Source organism: Macaca mulatta, chromosome 15 (genome assembly GCF_049350105.2).
Source record: "Macaca mulatta isolate MMU2019108-1 chromosome 15, T2T-MMU8v2.0, whole genome shotgun sequence".
NCBI classification, from domain to species: Eukaryota; Metazoa; Chordata; class Mammalia; order Primates; family Cercopithecidae; genus Macaca; species Macaca mulatta.
The window spans coordinates 125,969,630-125,990,222 of NC_133420.1; the positions used below are offsets into that span (position 1 = coordinate 125,969,630).

The 20,593-nt window shown below is 37.4% G+C and overlaps 1 protein-coding gene across 1 annotated transcript in view; it reads left to right on the forward strand.

The window, feature by feature from the left end:
• Positions 1–20,593, forward strand: part of LOC711939 (contactin associated protein like 3) — a 235,617-nt gene that overhangs the window by 126,715 nt on the left and 88,309 nt on the right. The window contains 4 exon segments of the mRNA XM_028835369.2: positions 9,082–9,285; positions 9,964–10,148; positions 11,332–11,475; positions 15,507–15,768. Coding sequence (XP_028691202.2) covers positions 9,082–9,285; positions 9,964–10,148; positions 11,332–11,475; positions 15,507–15,768 — 795 coding nt within the window.

Below are 20,593 nucleotides of genomic sequence, written 5' to 3' on the forward strand. Positions count from 1 at the left end.
CTTGAAAATTGTCTTTATTTTATATGAATTTTTGAAGGCTATTTCAGCTTGCTGGAGAATATGGTCTATAGTTATTTTCTTTTGGCCTTTTACAAATTTCTATTGTTTTCTTTCTTTTTTTTTTTTTTTTTTTTTTTTTTGAGACGGAGTCTCATGCTATTGCCCAGGCTGGAGTGCAGTGGCGCGATCTCGGCTCACTGCAAGCTCCGCCTCCCGGGTTCCCACCATTCTCCTGCCTCAGCCTCCTGAGTAGCTGGGACTACAGGCGCCCGCCACCGCGCCCGGCTAATTTTTTGTATTTTTAGTAGAGACGGGGTTTCACTGTGGTCTCGATCTCCTGACCTTGTGATCCGCCCGCCTCGGCCTCCCAAAGTGCTGGGATTACAGGCTTGAGCCACCGCGCCCGGCCACAAATTTCTATTGTTTTCATGATGTTTATTAAGAAATCAATAGGCAATTGATTTTTGTCCTATAAGGGAAATGTGTATTTTTCTTCTGGTTACCTTTGAGAATTTATTCTTTGTCTTTGATTTTCAGCAGTTTTACCTTTATGTGGCTATTTTAGTTTTCATTGAATTTGTCCTCTTTGGATTTCACTAAATTTCCTTTTTCTATGAATTGATTATTAGATTGGGTAATTCTTCACTGTTATTTCTTCAAAACATTGCCTCTGTCTCGCATTTCCTTTCCTCCTTTCTGAGACTACAATTACATCTGTCTGAGATGTTTGTAACTTATTTTCTTTCTTTCTCTCTCTCTACCCCCTCCCCCTTCCTCTCTCTCTCCCTCTCCTCTTTCATCCTTTCTATTTACGCTGCAGTCTAGACATTGCATACTGCTTTATCTTCTATACTACTAATCAGATCTTCTGCTATGGCCAGTCTATGGTTAAATATACCAATGAGTTATTAATTTTAGTTACTGCAATTTTCAGTTTTGCAATTTCTATTGATCTATTCTAGTGAAATTCCTTATCTTGCTGTCTATTTTCTTGGAAATATTAATCACAGTTATTTTAAAGAGTTTTAGTTAACTTCAATATCTGCATTATCTCTTGATCTTTTCCATTGTCTCGTTTTTGTCTTGTTTCTGTTTTCATGTCTTGATAATTTTGGCTGAATTCTGGACATTTTGGACGAAAATCTGTAGAGGCTAGAGAAGACAAAATGATCCCCCAGAGAATCCCCACTGCAGCCTCCGATAGGCTTCTAGATTAGGCACAGATCTTAGTTCAAATAAGCATTTAGCTGACTCAGTGCAGCGCCTCAGCCCCCATGAGGCCTAGTTGATATCTTATATCTGGAGTCCAGTGCTTCAGTTGTCCCAACTGGGATTTGAGGGCTTTTACCAAAACGTTTCTTTGAAAATCTCTGAATTCTGCCATCTGACTCCTAATTATGATGAGTCTACAGCAACCCTACTTCGTGACCCAGCCTCATAGCTGTCCTGTTCACTTTCTGCTTGGCCACCTTGTCTCTTGTCCATTGCTCCTTGGGAGTTGACCGGTGCTTCAAAAGTAAAAGCAGAAAGAATGTTCTGAGCTTTTCTTCTAAGGTCTTTACATTCTCGAGTCCTGGCCGTCCTAGAAGATCTTTAAAACTTTCAAGAAGATTATTTCAACTTTACTTGATACACATTTTCTATTTGTCCTTGGTAGGAAGTGTGGTCTTCTGAATGTTTGCTTGTCCTAACTGAAAATATAACTGCATTCTTTTAATGCCATGGGAAATGTATTGAAGAAAACAAAGTGTATGTGATTTTTTCATATAATAATGTGTTTATAATGCAATGTACTTAATATTTTGGAAAATTTTTCTGTAAAATACTAAAGTGCTAATTAAATTTCAACAAATATTTTTAAAAAGTAAATAAAGCTGGTCACAGTGGCTCATGCCTGTAATCCCAGCACTTTAGGAGGCCAAGGCAGGCAGATTGCTTGATTGCCTAGCCTGGGGGCAACATAGCAAAAACTCCATCTCTACAAAAAATACAAAAATTATCTGGACATGGTGGTGTGTGCCTGTAGTCCCAGCTACTCAGTAGGCTGAGGTGTGAGGATCGCTTGGTCCCAGGGAGGTCAAGGCTGCAGTGAGCCAAGATCATGCCACTGCACTCCAGCCTGGGCGACAGAGTGAGACCCTGTCTCAAAAAAAAAAAAAAGAGAAAATGTTTTAATAAAAAAGTAAAATAAATAGAAACCCAAAATAAGATGAAAAAGTAAATCCATGTCCATCAGAAATAAGTAAGTTGAAGAACTGGAATGTGAACCTACTCACAGAGGATTCCAGACTCTGTGTAGTCGACTGTTTATCTTTACCAGGAAATGGGAGAAGGAGAAAAGAGAGAGGAAAGAAAAGAAAGAGAGGAGAGATCATGCATGAAAATTAAAGAGAGAGATCAAGGCCTTTACTGAGAATGTAGAACCAAGGCACGTTTTCCCTGAGTTCCTCTTACTATGCCCAGAAGGAAAGAATGTATGTGAGTGAATAAAGGCAAGTATTTCCTAGGAAAGCTTTGTGTATTCACCGATTGCAGGATTCAGTATTCTTATCCTCCCCAAATTGATCTACAGAATCCCAATACACCTATTCTAACTTATTATTATATTAAAAAGAATCATCACTAGTCTTTAGAGAAAAAAAAAAATCACAATGAGAAACCACTATACACCTAGCAGAATGGCTAGAATTACAAAGAGTGAAAACACCAAGTGTTTGGCAAAGCTATGGAATTCTCATACATTGCTGGTGGGAAATGTGAAAATGATGCTATCACTTTGGAAGACAATTTGGCATTCTTCTAAGCTAAATATACACTTAACATATAACTCAGCAATTCCACTCCCATGTATTTACCTGCGAGAAATGAATGCATATGTCAACACAAAGATGTATGTGTGAATATTCCTAGCAGCTTATTTATAAAGTTTAAACCTGGAAACAGTCCAAATGTCTATCAGCAGGTAAATGGATAAACAAGTTGTCAAGCAGTTGAATACCCCAAGCTATAAGAAATAACAGACTGTTGATATATGCAACAGTGTGCATGTATCTCAGAAACATTACAGTTAGCAAAGGAACCCAGACACAAAAGAATACGTACACATTATACAATTCTATGAAATTTTGGAACTGACAGAACTAACCTATAGTTGCAGAATGCAGATCACTGGTTTCCTGGGTCTGGGTCTGGGTGACAGTGTTGGGGGTTTGATACAAATGGCAATTAGTGAGTTGATATGAAATTGCCTATACCTTGATTTTTTGGCAATAACTTAGGTATATATATTTGTTAAAACTCATTGAACTGTAACCTTAAATTTATTGAATATAAATTATAACTGTGAAAATGATATTTATGTTTCCATATTGGAATTGTGGAGTTCTTTGTTTTGTTTTTGAGAGGGAGTCTCTCTCTGTCGCCCAGGCTGGAGTGCAGTGGTGTGATCTTGGCTCACTGCAACCTCTGCCTCCTGGGTTCAAGCTGTTCCCCCACCTCAGCCTCCTGAGTAGCTGAGATTACAGGCATGCACCACCACACCCAGCTGATTTTTTTTGTATTTTTAGTAGATGGGGTTTTACCATGTTGGCCAGGCTGTTCTTGAACTCCTAACCTCAAATGATGCACCCACCTTTGCCTCCCAAAGTGCTGGGATTACAGTGTGAGCCACTGCGCCTGGCCCCATGTTGGAATTAATATTCAATTTATTTAGAGAGTAAACTGTAATTTGCCCATTATCCCTGATAAATCATCCTGAAGCCTTCGTGCCTCACAGCTACCTAGTTCACTTATTAAATATGCAAACCCCTGGGTCTCACCCACAGAAATCCTGATTCCTGGTCTGGTTGAGGCTCACGTTCTAAAGTCTCCGAGTGATCACTCCTAGTCGATCTGAATGAGGGTGGCTGATAGAACACTTTAAGAAAATTTCTGTGGAATAGTGTTGTTGTTTTTTTCTTTTGTAAGACATCAGTGTTTGCACCCTATAGAATCTTGCTGTTTTCAAACAATATTTTCCTCTCAATGTTGATGTGTTTCTCCTGAAAAGGCGGTACAAGGTAGGATGGGGATGGCATGCCTGTGCTTCGAATGACAGTGAGAAGCAGAAAAGTAGTAATGAGAAGCCAGAGTTAAGAGTACATTCTGTGTGTGGAAAATGTGAAAGTAGGCCAGGCGGGGTGGCTCATGCCTGTAATCCCACGCTTTGCGAAGCTGAGGCAGGCAGATTGCTTAAGCCCAGGAATTCCAGACCAGCCTTGGCATCATAGTGAGACCCCATCTCTAGAAAAAAATTAAAAAATTAGCCAGGCATTGTAGTGCATGCCTGTAGTCCCAGCTACTTGGGAGGCTGAGGCTGGAGGATCACTCGATCCCAGGAGGTCAAGGCTGCAGTGAGCTATGAAGGGACCACTGCACTACAGCATGGGCAACAGAGTGCGTTTCTAACAAAAGTAAAATGTGAATCTAAAACATAGTGTAAGGAAATAAAGGAAATGGCAACTCAAAATTACTCATGTTAGCTTTTCAGAGACTTCATACTTTGCAGGAGTCTAAAGCAGGTAGACTCCTTCCTTATCGTTTCTTAGAAATCATTCTGGACCAGATGCCTGTTTACAGAAGCATTACAGTGAATGTGGCAGAAACAATCATATCTCAGGATTATATGTCCTCTTTTCTATACTGTGGCTCCTTGAAAGTAATTCATTGCCTTTTGCATTTTTATCTTTCACCAAGCATATGGAAGGCCCTCAGTGAATATTAGCTGTATGAATTAGGACATAACACATTTTAGCAAAATTACTTCTGACACAGTTCTTCCTAGACATGTGAATATTTTGTATGACAAAGTTCTTTATCTTACAAGAATTAGCATTTGGGAACTTTGTGAATATATCTGTCCTTAGCAGTTCCAGTATTCTTTGAGGAAGCGTGGCAAAGACATTATAATTGCACCAATAATCTTCAAGTATCATTTTAAAACCCTCATGGTCCTCTAACACAAGAAAATGAGACAGACATATTAATACTTCTGAGTAAGATTGATTGAAGTGAGTCAGCCCAGGAACAAGCTGGCTGGCAGAGAAGGAGCTGTGTAACTGTGGATGAATGGTTGCAAATCTCTTCTTCCTGATGGAAACTGAAGATTTCCTAGGTCCTTCAGAACTTAAATCTGCTATCATTTTAAGGTGTCTACTTTCCTATAAATCGCTTATGTGCTATTTTAAACTAATTTCTACCTCTTTTCTCTGCCCAGTGCCCTGACAATAATAATGAGGCAGATGTCCACTGAGGGCACCCCATATGCCCAGCACTGTTGTAAAGTACAAATATTAACTCATTTAACCCTCACAACAACCTTGTGAGAGAGGAGTGTATGTGTTCTCACTTCACATATGAGGAAACTGAGGCACAGAGAGGCTATGTAACTTACCCAGGATGGAACAGGAAATGTAGCTCCTGATCTAATGGTGACAAACTAACGTGTTGGGTTCACATTGCTAATACTGATAGAGATTCAGCAGTCACAACTATAATCTTAATTAATAAAGCTAATAATTTTAAACTAAATTCATATAAAATTAGAAAAGCACTTCCTACTTTGAACCACAAGCTAAGTTTTCTTGATTCATTTTGAATGGCAAGTCTTTTATTCTGAAAACTTTGAGGAACGTTGGATTTTACTGTAAACAAAATAAGTGACATTTTTCCATTATCCCACTACATTTCCTATTTATACAATTGAATTTCATACAAAGGATTTTTTCCAACAGGTTTCTGATAAAAGATTATATTAAATGTGTTACTGGAATTATTTTATTTTAGTGTTTTATTCAAATATATATTGTAGGGGAATATTTGTATTGATTGTGGCTAGGTAGGAGAACTGTTTTTTTCTTGAGACGGAGTCTTGCTTTGTTGCCCAGGTTGGAGTGCGTGGCACAATCACTGCTTGCAGCAGCCTCAACCTCCCGGGCTCAAGCAATCCTCTGACCTCACCCTTCCAAGTAGCTGGGACCATAGGCAAGTGTAACCAATCTTGCCATGCTGCCCAGGCTGGTCTCCAACTCTTGGGCTCAAGTGATCTGCCCGCGTCAGCCTCCCAAAGCGTTGGCATTACAGGCATGAGCCACTGCACCTGACCAGTTGGGAGAACTTTTCTTTGCTCTTGCAAGTGTTTTAAAATGCTAAAAGTATGACTTTTGTGGAAAGTGGGAAAAGAGTTTACCTTTTGGCATTACTTCTAAGCACCAAGACTTGAAATTTTGCTTCTCCAGTGGGAGGATCTTATTCAAGAGGGACTATGTGGGAGTTGTCCCTCTCCAGTGCTGATCTTGGCGAGCTCATTAGTGTTGACTTACTGAACTCAATGCTTTCCATCCCAAACATCGTTTTTTGTTTCATATTTTTATGTATTGACTTCATAAATCATAGTTGAGTGTTTTATACTTTTTAGGAAGTTTGAATTTGCAATTCATTCTTCTGTTTTTATTTTGAAATATGCATAATGAGCTATATTATTTCTAGATACAAGCACTAGCAGTTACAATGAAGAGAAAATCAAGGTATCAGCTAAAGGACAAAAGAATTTCAAGGTCATGGCTTTATGTCTCTTTTAGTTGATATTTTTTTACTATTCTATTTGCCTGAGGGAAACATTCCAGGAAATACACTTCACATGCCTTAGAAGATCAATACCGCTGTTGGAGAGTAATAGTAAACATAGAATGAAAAAAGAAACGTATAGGTTGCAGTAATCCAGAAAAAACCTTTTTGGGAAGAAAACTTTTTTTGTAGTCAACTGAAAAAAATAGCTCAAATATTAGCATTTTCTTTAAGCAACAAATAAAGACATGATAAAAACTGAAGTATTAGGGCATTGCTAAAAATGTGGAAGTCTGTAGTCAATCTTTTTCAAGTTTCCCTTAGTTTATGGCCATGGAATAATAATCTTAGATATCTTCATTTACATTTGACAGAGAGTTTTGTTTTTTTCATGAATGTATAATAAGTTATATAACAAGGAATAATTGTTTAGTTTACACACAATTTACTCAGAATGTGTTTATTCATCATGCACTTGATACATTAATTCCATATGAGTACATTAGCCCAATGTGAGCAAATCAAACTTCTAAATTTTTAAATGATACATAAAATGGACAATTCTTGAAGTGCAGTTTATTATATATAGTTCAGATAATGTGAATGAAATGGATAGCCATGCAAAAAATACTAGTAATATTTTTTTGAAATTAAATATAATTAAACAAATAATGCCATCTTATTGACTTGAATGACATCAGCTAGTCAGCTTCAAATAGTTTCATATCTCACTGGATTTTCATGCATCATTTATTAAATAAATATATGTTTCAAAGGACAATTGCTTATTTTTCTTTTTACTTTTGAAAAAGATTTTCTGGGTAATTTTGACAAATATCAAATATTATTTTTTATTACTGATAAAATAAAACAACTTGTTTTTTGATGAGCTGAACATATGTGACATTTATAGTGAATTATAAGACCTGACAGAGTGCTGAGAGAGTGTGGCAGCATTGGAGTTCTGACAAGCTACAGCAGGAAGAAGCAAACCAGAGGTGTTAAGGCCATGCTCTCTCAACAAAGCATCCAGGAAAACAAAACCTCTGTGCCTTTATCCGTCAGGGCTCTCCAGAGAAACAGAACCAACAGGATGTGTGGGGGGGGGGTGTGTGTGTGTGTGTGTGTGTGTGTGTGTGTGTGTGTGTAGAGAGAGAGAGAGTTATTTAAGGAATTGGCTTACTTGATTGTAGGGACTGGCAAGTCCTAAGTAAGAGTTGATATTGCAGCTGGAGTCCAAAGGTAGTCTGGAGGCAAAATTCCTTCCTCCCTAGAGAACTTCATGTTTCTTTCTTTCTTTTACAGCCTTCAACTGATTGGATGAGGCCCACCCACATTATGGAGTTTAACCTGCTTTACTCAATGTCTACTGATTTATTATTGATTACCTCTAAAAAATACCGGCACAGCAACATCTAGTATTTAACCAAAAACTGTTTACCATGGCCTAGCCAAGTTGACGCATTGCAGTTCTCATTAGCAGTACTGTTAGCCGAGGGTTGAGAAAAATATTACATGTCATCTCATTTAAAATTCATTTACTACATGTCTAAAGCAGTATTTAATAAGTATGATATGTGTGTGTTTCTGTATCTTTACAAACAGACAAAATCTTTAGTAAAGTAGGTACATGTGTAAGAATCAAGAGAAGCCAAAGCTACTGGGAATGAATAAAGGTATTTAAATTGAGTGACACTGATATTTAATATATGATAGACTGGATTAAGAAAATGTGGCACATATACATCATGGAATACTATGCAACCATAAAAAAGGATTGAGTTTATGTCCTTTGTAGGGACATGGATGAAGCTGGAAACCATCATTCTCAGCAAACTATCGCAAGAACAAAAAATCAAACGCTGCATGTTCTCACTCATAGGTGGGAACTGAACAATGAGAACACTTGGACACAGGAAGGGGGACATCACACACTGGGGCCTGTTGTGGGGTGGGGGGAGGGATAGCATTAGGAGATACACCTAATGTAAAAGACGAGTCAATAGGTACAGCCCACCAACATGGCGCATGTATACATATGTAACAAACCAGCACGTTGTGCACATGTACCCTAGAACTTAAAGTGTAATAAAAAAAAATAAAATAATGACCTTAAAATAAAGACTTTATGTAGTAAAATACAACTTCTTTCCTGATTGTTTTTAATCAAATAGAATGCAAAGAAATGGGCTGCTTTTATCTTAAAGATAAGAGCCATTGGGAGTAGATTAATAAAAGCATTTCTCACTGATGAAGTTTGAGAAAATGTTAGAAAAATCTAACAGTGGGTATTACGTATATCAACTCATGATGCCAACAGAAAATATATTATTGTCAGTTGTTTCCTTCAATGAATGGATTAGAAATGCAATGTGTGTCTATGTGTGTGTGGTGTGGCATATTGATGCACACATTTTCAGTGTGCTACTGTATGGCATATTTATATTTAGAATTTCTTTTTAATATCCTCTTTCCTAGAATCTGAGGTGGTTTATTTTGATGGACAAAGTGCTCTGCTGTACAAACTTGATAAAAAACCTTTAAAACCAGTAAGGGACGTTATTTCTTTGAAATTTAAAGCCATACAGAGCAATGGAATTCTACTTCACAGAGAAGGACAACATGGAAATCACATTACTCTGGAATTAATTAAAGGAAAACTTGTCTTTTTTCTTAATTCAGGTAAAAAAATACTTGAACTTTTATACCGGTAGTTTAAAAAAATCTGTTTACATGAAAGTACATTTGTTGGTACTCAGTCTTTTCATAGTTAGATAAAATGACTGTATAATTCATCATCTAAACCAGAACACTTTTAAGAAAAAAAAAATACACAAGTGATAGTTACTCTGGGACAGTAAGCACAAAGTAGAACTGCAATGAACAAATGTAAATGAAAGTTTAAGAGCATTACTAACAGATGCATGTAATATGTACATATCCTAAGTATGATTTCTGTAAACAGCCTATATTGTGACAGACTATGCAAGAAGATCACCATATATGTGTATAATATATATGTAATATACGATTACACATATCATAAAAACAAGAATGGATCATTATAAAATTATGAGATAATGCTGATAATGAGGTTCTAAGAAAGAAAATATTTGCAGTGTAAATATAAATGTCATGAATAATAGAAAAAATAAATTACTAAGAAAAATTTCAACGAAGTGTAGAATTGAACTTAAAGAAATAAAAACAGTGTAAGGATGTTGTGTTCAAGATAAGGAGAAAGTGAGAAAACAACTCTGTAAGATGGAAAGTTGGATGCAAACTGTGATGCTCAACTAAAAAAGGGAAGCCATGATTTTGAACAGAAATAACTGAGTGTTTTTTTCCCTCTCCTTTAAGGCAATGCTAAGCTGCCTACCACTATTGCTCCTGTGACCCTCACCCTGGGCAGCCTGCTGGACGACCAGCACTGGCATTCTGTCCTCATTGAGCTACTCGACACGCAGGTCAACTTCACTGTGGACAAACACACTCATCATTTCCAAGCAAAGGGAGAATCCAGTTACTTGGATCTTAATTTTGAGGTTCTTATAGATATATAGTTTAAATTAAATATAACCTGAAAAATAAGCTAACTGCATAGAGAAATGCCATTTTATAGTTATTCATAACTAAGTTGACTAATAGTAATAGGTATGTCTGTCCTGGTGCTATGAAACTGTTTATGCCTTCTAATAGGTCAATTTATTATTATAGATCATCTTTTCCACCTTGAAAGGAAGTAAACAGTCAGTGTTAGGTTTAGGAAATCTACAAATGAAGAAATATCAAAGCAGCAAGCAATGTTATTAAATGTATTCATTTGAATACATTTCATTTGAAATTTCATCTGGTATATTACACTTGTTGTTTGACTATGCAGATTCCTGGGGGATTTTTTTCTTGTCTTGGTGCAATCCTAACCAACATAGCGTTATCTAGGATCACTTTGAGAAGTTAACAAGATATATACCAATAGATATATTAAATAACAAGAAAGTCAGAAGCTCACATATAAACAATTTCCTGATTTTTTTAAGGCAGTCATTCTTTTTGCAACCCATTGCCCATATGTATCTAAGCTACACTGTTAAATAGCATCTGTTCTTCCCGTCCTTCACAGGACACCTTAAAGTGTATGAAGGATCAGAACAAACCAGAAAAACTATGATGTTTAAGTGACTTTGGCATATAATATTAAACTGAAGATACTAGTCCTATATCAGATTATTCAGTTTTATTACTTTAACCATGTAATAGCAGAAGATAATATCTAATGCACAGGTTGGCATCAGGCCAAGTTTGGCCATTTTTTAATAAAAAAATTAAAAGCCTGTTTTTGTTCAAAAGAGAAAGTTTTATTGGAACATATTCTCTTTCTTTATGTATTGTCTATGGCCACATTGGTACTCCAGTGTCAGAGCTGAGTATTGCAAAAGAGATCCTCTGACCCACAAAACAACATTTACTACATGGCTGAAAAATGTTCGATGTGGTAGAAAATGTGTGTTGACTTCTTCCTTTAAGTTTGTTCAGAACTGTCTGGTGCCAGAAATGAAGGTATTAACAGCTGCCACTATGATAGAACACTTCATTTGGAATTAGCAAGCATGGAAATATAAGATAATGGGAATGGATCTGTGACAGTACTAGAGCTATTATAGATGCTTTAAACACGTAATCTGAAAATCACTAAACAATGTTATTTATGTCATTTTTCTTTCTAAGATCAGCTTTGGGGGAGTTCCGACACCTGGAAGAGCACGGGCATTCACACGTAAAAGCTTTCATGGCTGTTTAGAAAATCTGTATTATAATGGAGTGGATGTTGCCGAATTAGCCAAGAAACACAAACCACAGATCCTCATGATGGTAAGGAAGCCTAATGGGAAGGAAAGAAAAAAGGACATTTTATCATTTGCATTTAAAAATTATTCATGTGAAGTCTCCATTTCATATAATATTTTAAGAATCAACTCTTACTTTAACAGCTGCCCATTTAATATAGTAATTTATTTTTATTTTTTATTTTTATTTTTTGAGACAGAGTCTCCCTCTTGTCTCCCAGGCTGGAGTGCAGTGGCACAATCTCAGCTCACTGCAACCTCTGCCTCCCGGGTTCAAGCAATTCTCCTGCCTCAGCCTCCTGAGTAGCTGGGATTACAGGTGCCCGCCACCATGCCCAGCTAATTTTTGTACTTTTAGTAGAGATGGGGTTTCGCCATGTTGGCCAGGCTGGTAATGAACTCCTGATCTTAGGTGATCTGTCCACCTCGGCCTCCCAAAATGCTGGAATTACAGGCGTGAGCCACTGTGCCCGGCCATCTTTTTTTTTTTTTTTTTTTTCTTCGAGATGCAGTCTTGCTCTGTTGCCCAGGCTAGAGTGCAGTGGTACAATATTGGCTCATTGCAACCTCTGCCTCCTGGGTTCAAGCCATTCTTCTGCCTCAGCCTTCCGAGCAGCTGGGACTACAGGTGTGTGCCACCATGCCTGGCTAATTTCTTTTAGTAGAGACGGGGTTTCGCCACATTGGCCAGGCTGGTCTCGAACTCCTGGGCTCAGACAATACACTCGCTTTGGCCTCCCAAAATGCTGGGATTACAGGCATAAGCCACCATACCCAGCCTAATACTGTAATTTTTTATTATGCATAAAAAGTTATAAAGTAAATATGCCTCTTGGGACATAGTTGTTTCATTTTTATATGAAATAAAATAACTTTCTATTTTTACATGGAAATCAGAATGCATACGTCTCACGTATTTTTGGTGTTATTATTCACAGGAGACCAATTATTTTGCAATGGCAATCCCTAATGATCTATTCCCTAGTCAACTGGAAATACTTCCAAATCAGTTAATAAACTTCTTTCAATGTTTAAAGTTTGAAATATCTAAGCTGGGGTTAAAGGGAAAGCTCCTGTTTAGTTGTCAGTGTCTCTCAGAAGCACACCATGAGAATATTCATTCGTATTGTTGTAAAAATGTTTTCTTTCCTGTTTTGTGCTGGAGGAGTTGGCTTATGGGTTGCAGGACCAACACCTGAAAAACATCTCTGACTCTGTCACCAGGCCACACGATGAATACATCACTTAGGTTAGCGTGAGAAAAAGGGAAAAATGGCTGTGAAGCCCATGGACTTTCCAAGAAGGTAAAGGAGAAAAAAAAAAGCAAAGATGGGTTTGAAGTCTTAAGTTCTACTATGAACAGCACCATGCTGAGATCATAAAAATGAAAAATACCATCAAGATACATGAAAAAGGAAACACCAGAGGGAACAGTGATAACAAGACTCCACAGAGCACAGCTTCCTCTGACAAGATGAAAAAGAAATGAAAAGAGGAAGGAGATCAATGGAACAGCCCCCTACCTAAAGTTTCTGTCCGTGGAGAAACTGACATTTAAGTGCTGCTCAGCTGGAAAAAGAAAAAAGACCCGGTTATTGAAGTTGGCTTTATTGGAGATGCATTACTCAGATACAGATGCAAAGATGGGTTTGGCCAATGGGCATCCGTGTCAAGAAGCCTAACCTAACACATTCTGAACATTAAGCTACCTGTTATCTGCCAGTCCTTGGTGTTCAGAAGAATCCCTCCTCCTCACCCTAACTTCTATGAGGCTATTTCCAAATATACTGTCATTGAGGTGAATACGAGTGAGTTGGGCCTTATGACACAAGGAGACAAGACTATTTGAGGAAAACAGACACAGGTTTTCATACACATTTCATGTTATTCTGAATTACTGATGGGTTCACTGATGGAATTATTAATTGAGTGTAGCCAATAAGGAGAACCACAGTTACACTGGTATTTCTGGGTTCTGGATATCATCCTCAAGAAAACTATTTACTAATTACATTGAATGAGGTTATTTAAATGTGTAAGGTTCACACAAAAACAAAAAGACATTTCATTCCAAATTGTGCGTATGGATATATAATGTTATTTATGGGAATTCCATTTTCAGAATTACTACAATTTTATGTGTTCTGTATGAAAACAGGAAAATAGTTGTTCCAATACATAAAAGGAAAACGTTTAAAACTATATTTTATTGGCAAAATCAATTGCCAGAATTCATTCCGTCGACTACCAAGCACGCCTCTGTGGCAAGAAGCCCTGCCTCTGTTGTATGTAGCAGGCAGCTACCCGCGTAAATGATGAGGTCAAGAAATATGCAGCTGATAAAAAGATAACATGTAATAGTCCAGTGAGTAAATGTGTACTACGGATCAGCGCCAATTACTCGTAAGCTTTTGGTATTCAATTCGTTACAGCAAATGTTTTCTTTTTAAATTTCTTCTGCAAACGTTTTCTTGTAATGAAAACTATTTCCCATTCAGCAGAATTACAAAAATAGTCAGAAAGAAATGTTCTGATTGATGTATGCAGTTATAATGTGTATTAAAGATTATAATAAAATGATAACTGAATTATATCCATTTCTAAAGTACGTTGTGGCAGAGTTTTTTTTAAACATGATTCCGTTTTGAAAATTGTTTTACTGCTGGATCAGTGTGGTTCTTAAACTTGGCTTTATCTTGGAGTCACCAGAGGAGATTCAAAAGATACAGTTACCTGGATCCACCCCCAGATATTGGGATTTTAATTGGTCTGCATCTGCATCTGGCGATTCAACTGTTTAGCTAGGTTTGAGAGCCACTACCCTATATTATGTCTTGCTCCAGTAACATTCTTTTTCTAAAATCATCTATAGTATGTTAATATAAATAAATCCATGGAAATTCCAAGTAAAATCAGAATTGCTGGGGTTTTTCTCTGGAACTGAAATTCCTATGTGTGAATAATGCCCAAGAATTGCTTATTCCTTTCACCAGCCAAACAAAGCAAAACAAAAACATTAAAAAGCCCGGTAAGATGTTGACTTACCAGATATTAAAACATACTAAAAGCTGCTATGCTAGAATCAGTATGGTAGTGGATAGGAATAGAGAAGTAAAAACAAAGTTGAGATCTCAGAAAGATCCCAGTTTATGTGCAAAGTTATTAGTAATAAGGAATGTGGCTCAATTCGGTGGAACAGGGATTATTTCAGAAATTCTGCCGGAACAAACAAGTGTCCATAAGGCAGAAAATAAGCATGATCAGTATCTTATACACACTAAGAATATGTAAATTAAGGAGGAGGAGAAACAAACCACAACAATCTTAAAGAAAATCTATGAGATTGTAGGACCTAGGGTAGTATGAAACTTTCTTAACAAAGATTGGAAACTCAGAAGCTGTAAAATACAATAGAGACATAATTGACTATATAAAAATCAATGTTTTCATGCTAAAAATACTACACGCAAACATTGTATGTAACTATTAGATCTGAAAACCATTTGAAAGACTGTCAAATATAATTTTCCAACAGCTAAAAATATGACCCATGCAAATATCAAATAAGCATGTGTCAAAGATTTAGTCAATTCATTAACTAATGAGGGGACTAGTAAAATAGCTGGTTCAAAGGAGATTTTGAGGATTGTGTAGGGAAGACCAAATGTTGCTCAGGAGAAAGACAGAGTATGAAAATGTCCTGTTATTTGCTGTATCCTCAGGGCTAGCACAGGGCCTGGAAAATAGTTCGCACAGATTAAACTCCTATTGAACTAAAATTATATTGAGACTCCTTTACTAATGCTGAAGAAGTAGAGAAGTGGAGAATTTCTCACATACACACAGAAAGCCACATGGACGTCTGCCCAATTATAATAATACTTATGCTGAAAGAGAAGATAAATGTCATTCATAGATTTCGGCTTTAGCAGGCAGACTAATTTATAAAATCCTGGATTGATAAAAAGCCTTGTACGTCTTTGTAAAATCTGACTTTAATTAGATAGAAGCACCACCTGTAAGGCTGTTCAATGTGCTCTTTTGTTTTATTTGTAGGGAAATGTGTCCTTCTCATGTCCACAGCCACAGACTGTCCCTGTGACTTTTCTGAGTTCCAGGAGTTACCTGGCTCTGCCGGCCAACTCTGGGGAGGACAAAGTGTCTGTCACTTTCCAATTTCGAACGTGGAACAGAGCAGGACATTTGCTTTTCGGCGAACTTCAACGTGGTTCAGGGAGTTTCGTCCTCTTTCTTAAGGATGGCAAGCTCAAACTGAGTGTCTTCCAGCCGGGACAGTCACCAAAGAATGTCACAGCAGGTAACAGTTGTATTCCCATAAACCTGACATATCCACATGGAAATCATTTGGTAATGAGTGAATGAGGCAGTGAGATGCTCGATGCCCCCACTAGAGGAAGAGATTGCTGTTTCCTTTTAGACTGTTCCTGTGTGGCACACACAGCCGTCACTAAAGTGTTCTTTTGACCAAAATGACTATATATGAGAAATATGAAATGCATATTTCTGCAGATGTACCTTCCCATGTACAAGGAAAATATGTAATACCCTTAAGCTCCATTTCCTGACAAACATATACCAGCCTCCATCCCAAAGAACTAGGGTCAGGACCTCATGGAACAGACAACACCCGGGGCATGTTCCTCTCCTGTCCTCACTTCTTTCCCTTCTCCACCCCGCCTCTCCTCTTAGGGTCTGTGCACAAATATTCTACACACAGTAGGCAATTGATAACTATCACCTTATAGTGAAAGATGCTGGCAAATACCAAGAGTTCTTACTCTTTTTTGATGGCCGATTAGTTTTCTGGGATAGTCTAGCACCCTGGAAGAATCTCAGCTCCTCCACTTACTGCCCTTCTGAAATGCAAATCAGCAAGCCTCCTGAGCCTCAGCTGTTTTCACTTGTGAAATGGTAAACCTCAGATCTCCTTTGCAGGGAGAACAATAGGAAGGAAGTCTGATTTTATTAGCACAATGCCCACCCCACACACAGGCCTCTCATCCCCACTCTCCATCATGGCTTGTTTTTGTTGGGCAAATGCTTTGCCATCCCTGCTAGGTTAGGGGCTCAAATCCCACGAGGCCGGACTGAGTAACAGTAGATGGGAACTGATCTCACGTGCAGTCCGATGTGGGCACGTTTGTTAACTACAGAGCTGCTGGATTGTGATGACTGGATTTGCACACGGGAGGAGCGCTGGGTCCTAAATCGACATTGTGCCTAAACTGGCATCAGAACCAAATGGAAGCTTTAAAAATAAAAAAAAAAAGATAGCGTGATCTGAAAAAGAAGAAGGCATAGATGAAGAGGCTGACTTCCGCTTGAGACCAGGGGATTATCATGCTCAAAAAAAGATTCCTTTTGACTGTAAGAGGCACATGTGACTACACTGCTGTTAAATGTTGTGGTATGAAAGCAAGACCTGTGAAGAAATTCAGAGGGCGGGACCTTATCTCAGTACTTCTGGAACAATCAGGCAAGCCCTGGGTATTAGAATCTGTGGCCACCTCACACAGGTGTTTTAGGGGAGATAAAACAGATATTCAGAGGGAATGTATATTTTTTTATCGTTTACAAATGCAAACCTATTTTCCGTTTCTTCATGAATAAGATTTTTTTCCAAGAAAGGTTAAAATTATAACCCACACACAGATACAGAATGAACATATGTCAGAGATTTTCTTTAACTCATTAATTAATGAGAGAACCAGTGTTAGGGAAATAAGATAAAATCGCCTACCAACATAGTGAATCAGTTTCCCAAGGTAGAAAGTAAATAGTCTTATTACAGAATAAGTATTAAGCCAGACTGTGATGCACATTTCAGGCAATCGCTAATGTGATTGCAAAGACAAATTTCATCCATTTATATAGCCAGACAGATACAACCCATTACATACATGTTCTAAAGATAAAGGACAACTTGTCCTCAAGTAAGAGGACTTGACAGCACCATTTTGCTACACAGCCCATCTTATATTCACCTGGTAACTGGGGAGGCACACTCCTTTATACACAGGAAAACTAAACTCCTTCATGTCTCTTTGACAAGTGGAGCCAGGCACCTATGTTAAAATCCCAGGGAGATAAGGAGTTAGGAGCACTACCTTTCTTGATGTTTACATTTCAAAGAAATGTCTCCAAGGTCCTGAAGAAAAACACTTCTGGAAACAAGAAAGAGGCTAAATAAGGTTTTTTGTTGTTGTTTTTGTTTGTTTGTTTTAAGACCTGCACGTTATGCACATGTACCCTACAACTTAAAGTATAATAATAATAAATAAATTTAAAAAAAAAAAAAAAAAAAAGATTTTAAAGATGTACAATTACAAGTTTTCTGAAAGAAATGCTGTAAGGAAAAAAAGTGAGTGAAAGTGTGTATCCCTTTTAGCACTAACAGAGTTTTTGTTTGTTTTGGTTTGTGTTTACCCTTACACCAGTAAGGCCAGTTTAAAGAAGTACCACACATTTATAGCCAGAAAGGAGATGCTGAGATGCAAACCTAGCAGAATTTGTCAATATCCACAGGGAAAGGCAAATCCCTTCCCTGTACACACTTTGCATCTCTGTGGACAAGCATTATTTGCATTATTATCAATGTTCTGCAAGTTAACTTCTGTCACTACACAGCTGTAAAGTAACCCAGTCCAAGATGATGCTTTACAATCCTGTAATGTCAGCGAATCTTTCCATTGAAAATATATCCAGTAATCTCTTTCCCCCATTTCAAAGACCGCCCTCAATTTTTTTCCTACAGTAGTTGGTTCAGCTTTACTGCTGATGAGTTGCATATATTCTGGATTCAATGAGGTGCTGAGCAAGCACTTCGTCCAGTTCTGGGTTGCACAATAACTAGAATTAAATATAATTAAAGTTCTTAAATCTCATCAGGATTTTGCTTTGGCTCATGGCTTTGTGAGTGTGATATTTTGCCTCTGCAGTTAAAATGTTGTAGTTGTTAACGCAGAGATCATCTTCATACTCAAATGTGTTTAAAATAATATCTATGTTGTGGGCAATTAATTTAATAACTTCTCATTAAAATATAGATTCCACTGTATCTGATTTTCTTGTGCATAAACTATGGCCAAAGGCCAAATACAACCTAATAGAAAACAAAAAGGAAACAAATGTGGATGATAGACATGAAAACAATTACACAAAGATCTGCTTTTATTTGTCAAAAGATATTCTTAAAGAGGGCACTTTTTGCAGTTATAAAAAGAACATGTCAAAGATTTTGTTTAACTCATTAGTTTATGAGGGAATCAGTAAGATGTTACAACAGGTTCAAAGAATCAAAGATATATAAGCAGTAAGCTGCAATGATTTTGTGCATCATGTAAAACTGGCTTATTCCATGGGATGGGGTAGAGGAACCAGGAAGATCAATTGTGTTTCTACCAGACGAAATTCATTTGCATGTCTGTGGACAATAATCATTTGCCTGCTTTCAATATTCTACAATTCACAGGATGATAAAAGTATTCAAAGAAGGGGCCAAGCGTGGTGGCTCACGCCTGTAATCCCAGAACTTTGGGAGGCCGAGGCGAGCAGATCACAAGGTCAGGAGATCGAGACCATCCTGGCTAACATGGTGAAACCCGTCTCTACTAAAAACACAAAAACTTATCCAGGCTTGGTGGCGGGCACCTGTAGTCCCAGCTACTCAGGAGGCTGAGGCAGGAGAATGGTGGGAACCCGGGAGGCGGAGCTTGCAGTGAGCTGAGACCGCACTCCAGCCTGGGCGACACAGCGAGACTCCATCTCACCAAAAAAAAAAAAAAAGAATTCAAAGAAAGTAAAAGGCACAGAGACCTGCCGAATCATATAATCCTCGAGACTGTGTTTAGACAGTGCCTAGTTTTACATTGAAGATATCCGGATTCTTGGTTGATTTTAAAGAATAATTTATTTCCTTACACTTTATTATTACTTCTGCTTGTTTCATACATCATTGAAGATTAAAATGGAAAGCTAAAAGTTTAATGTTAATTTTTAATTTTTAAGAAGTACTACATTTGAAATGCTAATAATATACTACACATAAATGCATGTTAGGAAGAAAAATAAATCAAGCACAGTCATTTTAATAATTTACAGGTTTCCTAAGACTATCAAGTAAAATGTTAACTTTATAGGAAAATTTCTATTAGTCTAAAGTTTATTATGATATATGTAACTTCTGAAATAGTTTTGATCTTTGTGTAATTTTAAACTTCAGTGCAATGTTAATTTAATAGGCCTCTTGAAGCTAATCTTATTTTTAGACCATTTATTGGCATGTATCTTTGACATATTACCAAGTAAAAGAAAACACAGAATACCTCTAGTGATTTTAAATACCTTAACATTTAAATTTGCCATCAAAGACAATTCATTATGTTACCAAATTATTTCACAAGATTAATTTCATAATTACTACTAAGAATCATAAAATAATGTGGATGTGAATGTAAATATATAAAAATACTGTACATATATAAAGTACACCTCCAGTTCTTTCCTAAGCATTTTTTATCAAATATTAAATATGTTTTATTTTATTTTATTTTATTATTTTATTTTATTTTTTTGAGACAGCATCTCACTCTGTCACCCAGGCTGGAGTACAATGGTGTGATCTCAGCTCACTGCAACCTCTGCCTCCCGGGTTCAAGTGATTCTTGTGCCTCAGCCTCTGAAGTGACTGGGACTATAGGCACATGCCACCACACCAAGCTGATTTTTTGTTTTTTAGTAGAGATGGGATTTCACCATGTTAGCCAGGCTGGTCTCAAACTCCCGACCTCAGGTGATCCGCCCCCCTCAGCCTCGCCAACTGCTGGGATTACAGGCGTGAGCCACCATGCCCAGCAAATAATAACTTTTAAAAGACAGTATGATTATGTCTATAATCATAATGTGTTAATTCAGAAACACGAATATATGTTAAAGATTTTAATTAATCAATGAAGAAACCAGTAAGATGTTATAGTCAGTTCAGAGGAGAATTCAAAGTACTACACATACAGGCAGGTAAGAAATGCCAAAATGAATTACAGACAGAAATGAAATGGTCCAGTAACCAACTGCACCCCCCCAGGCACAAGTCATTTGCATTTCTATGGGTACAAGTCATTTTG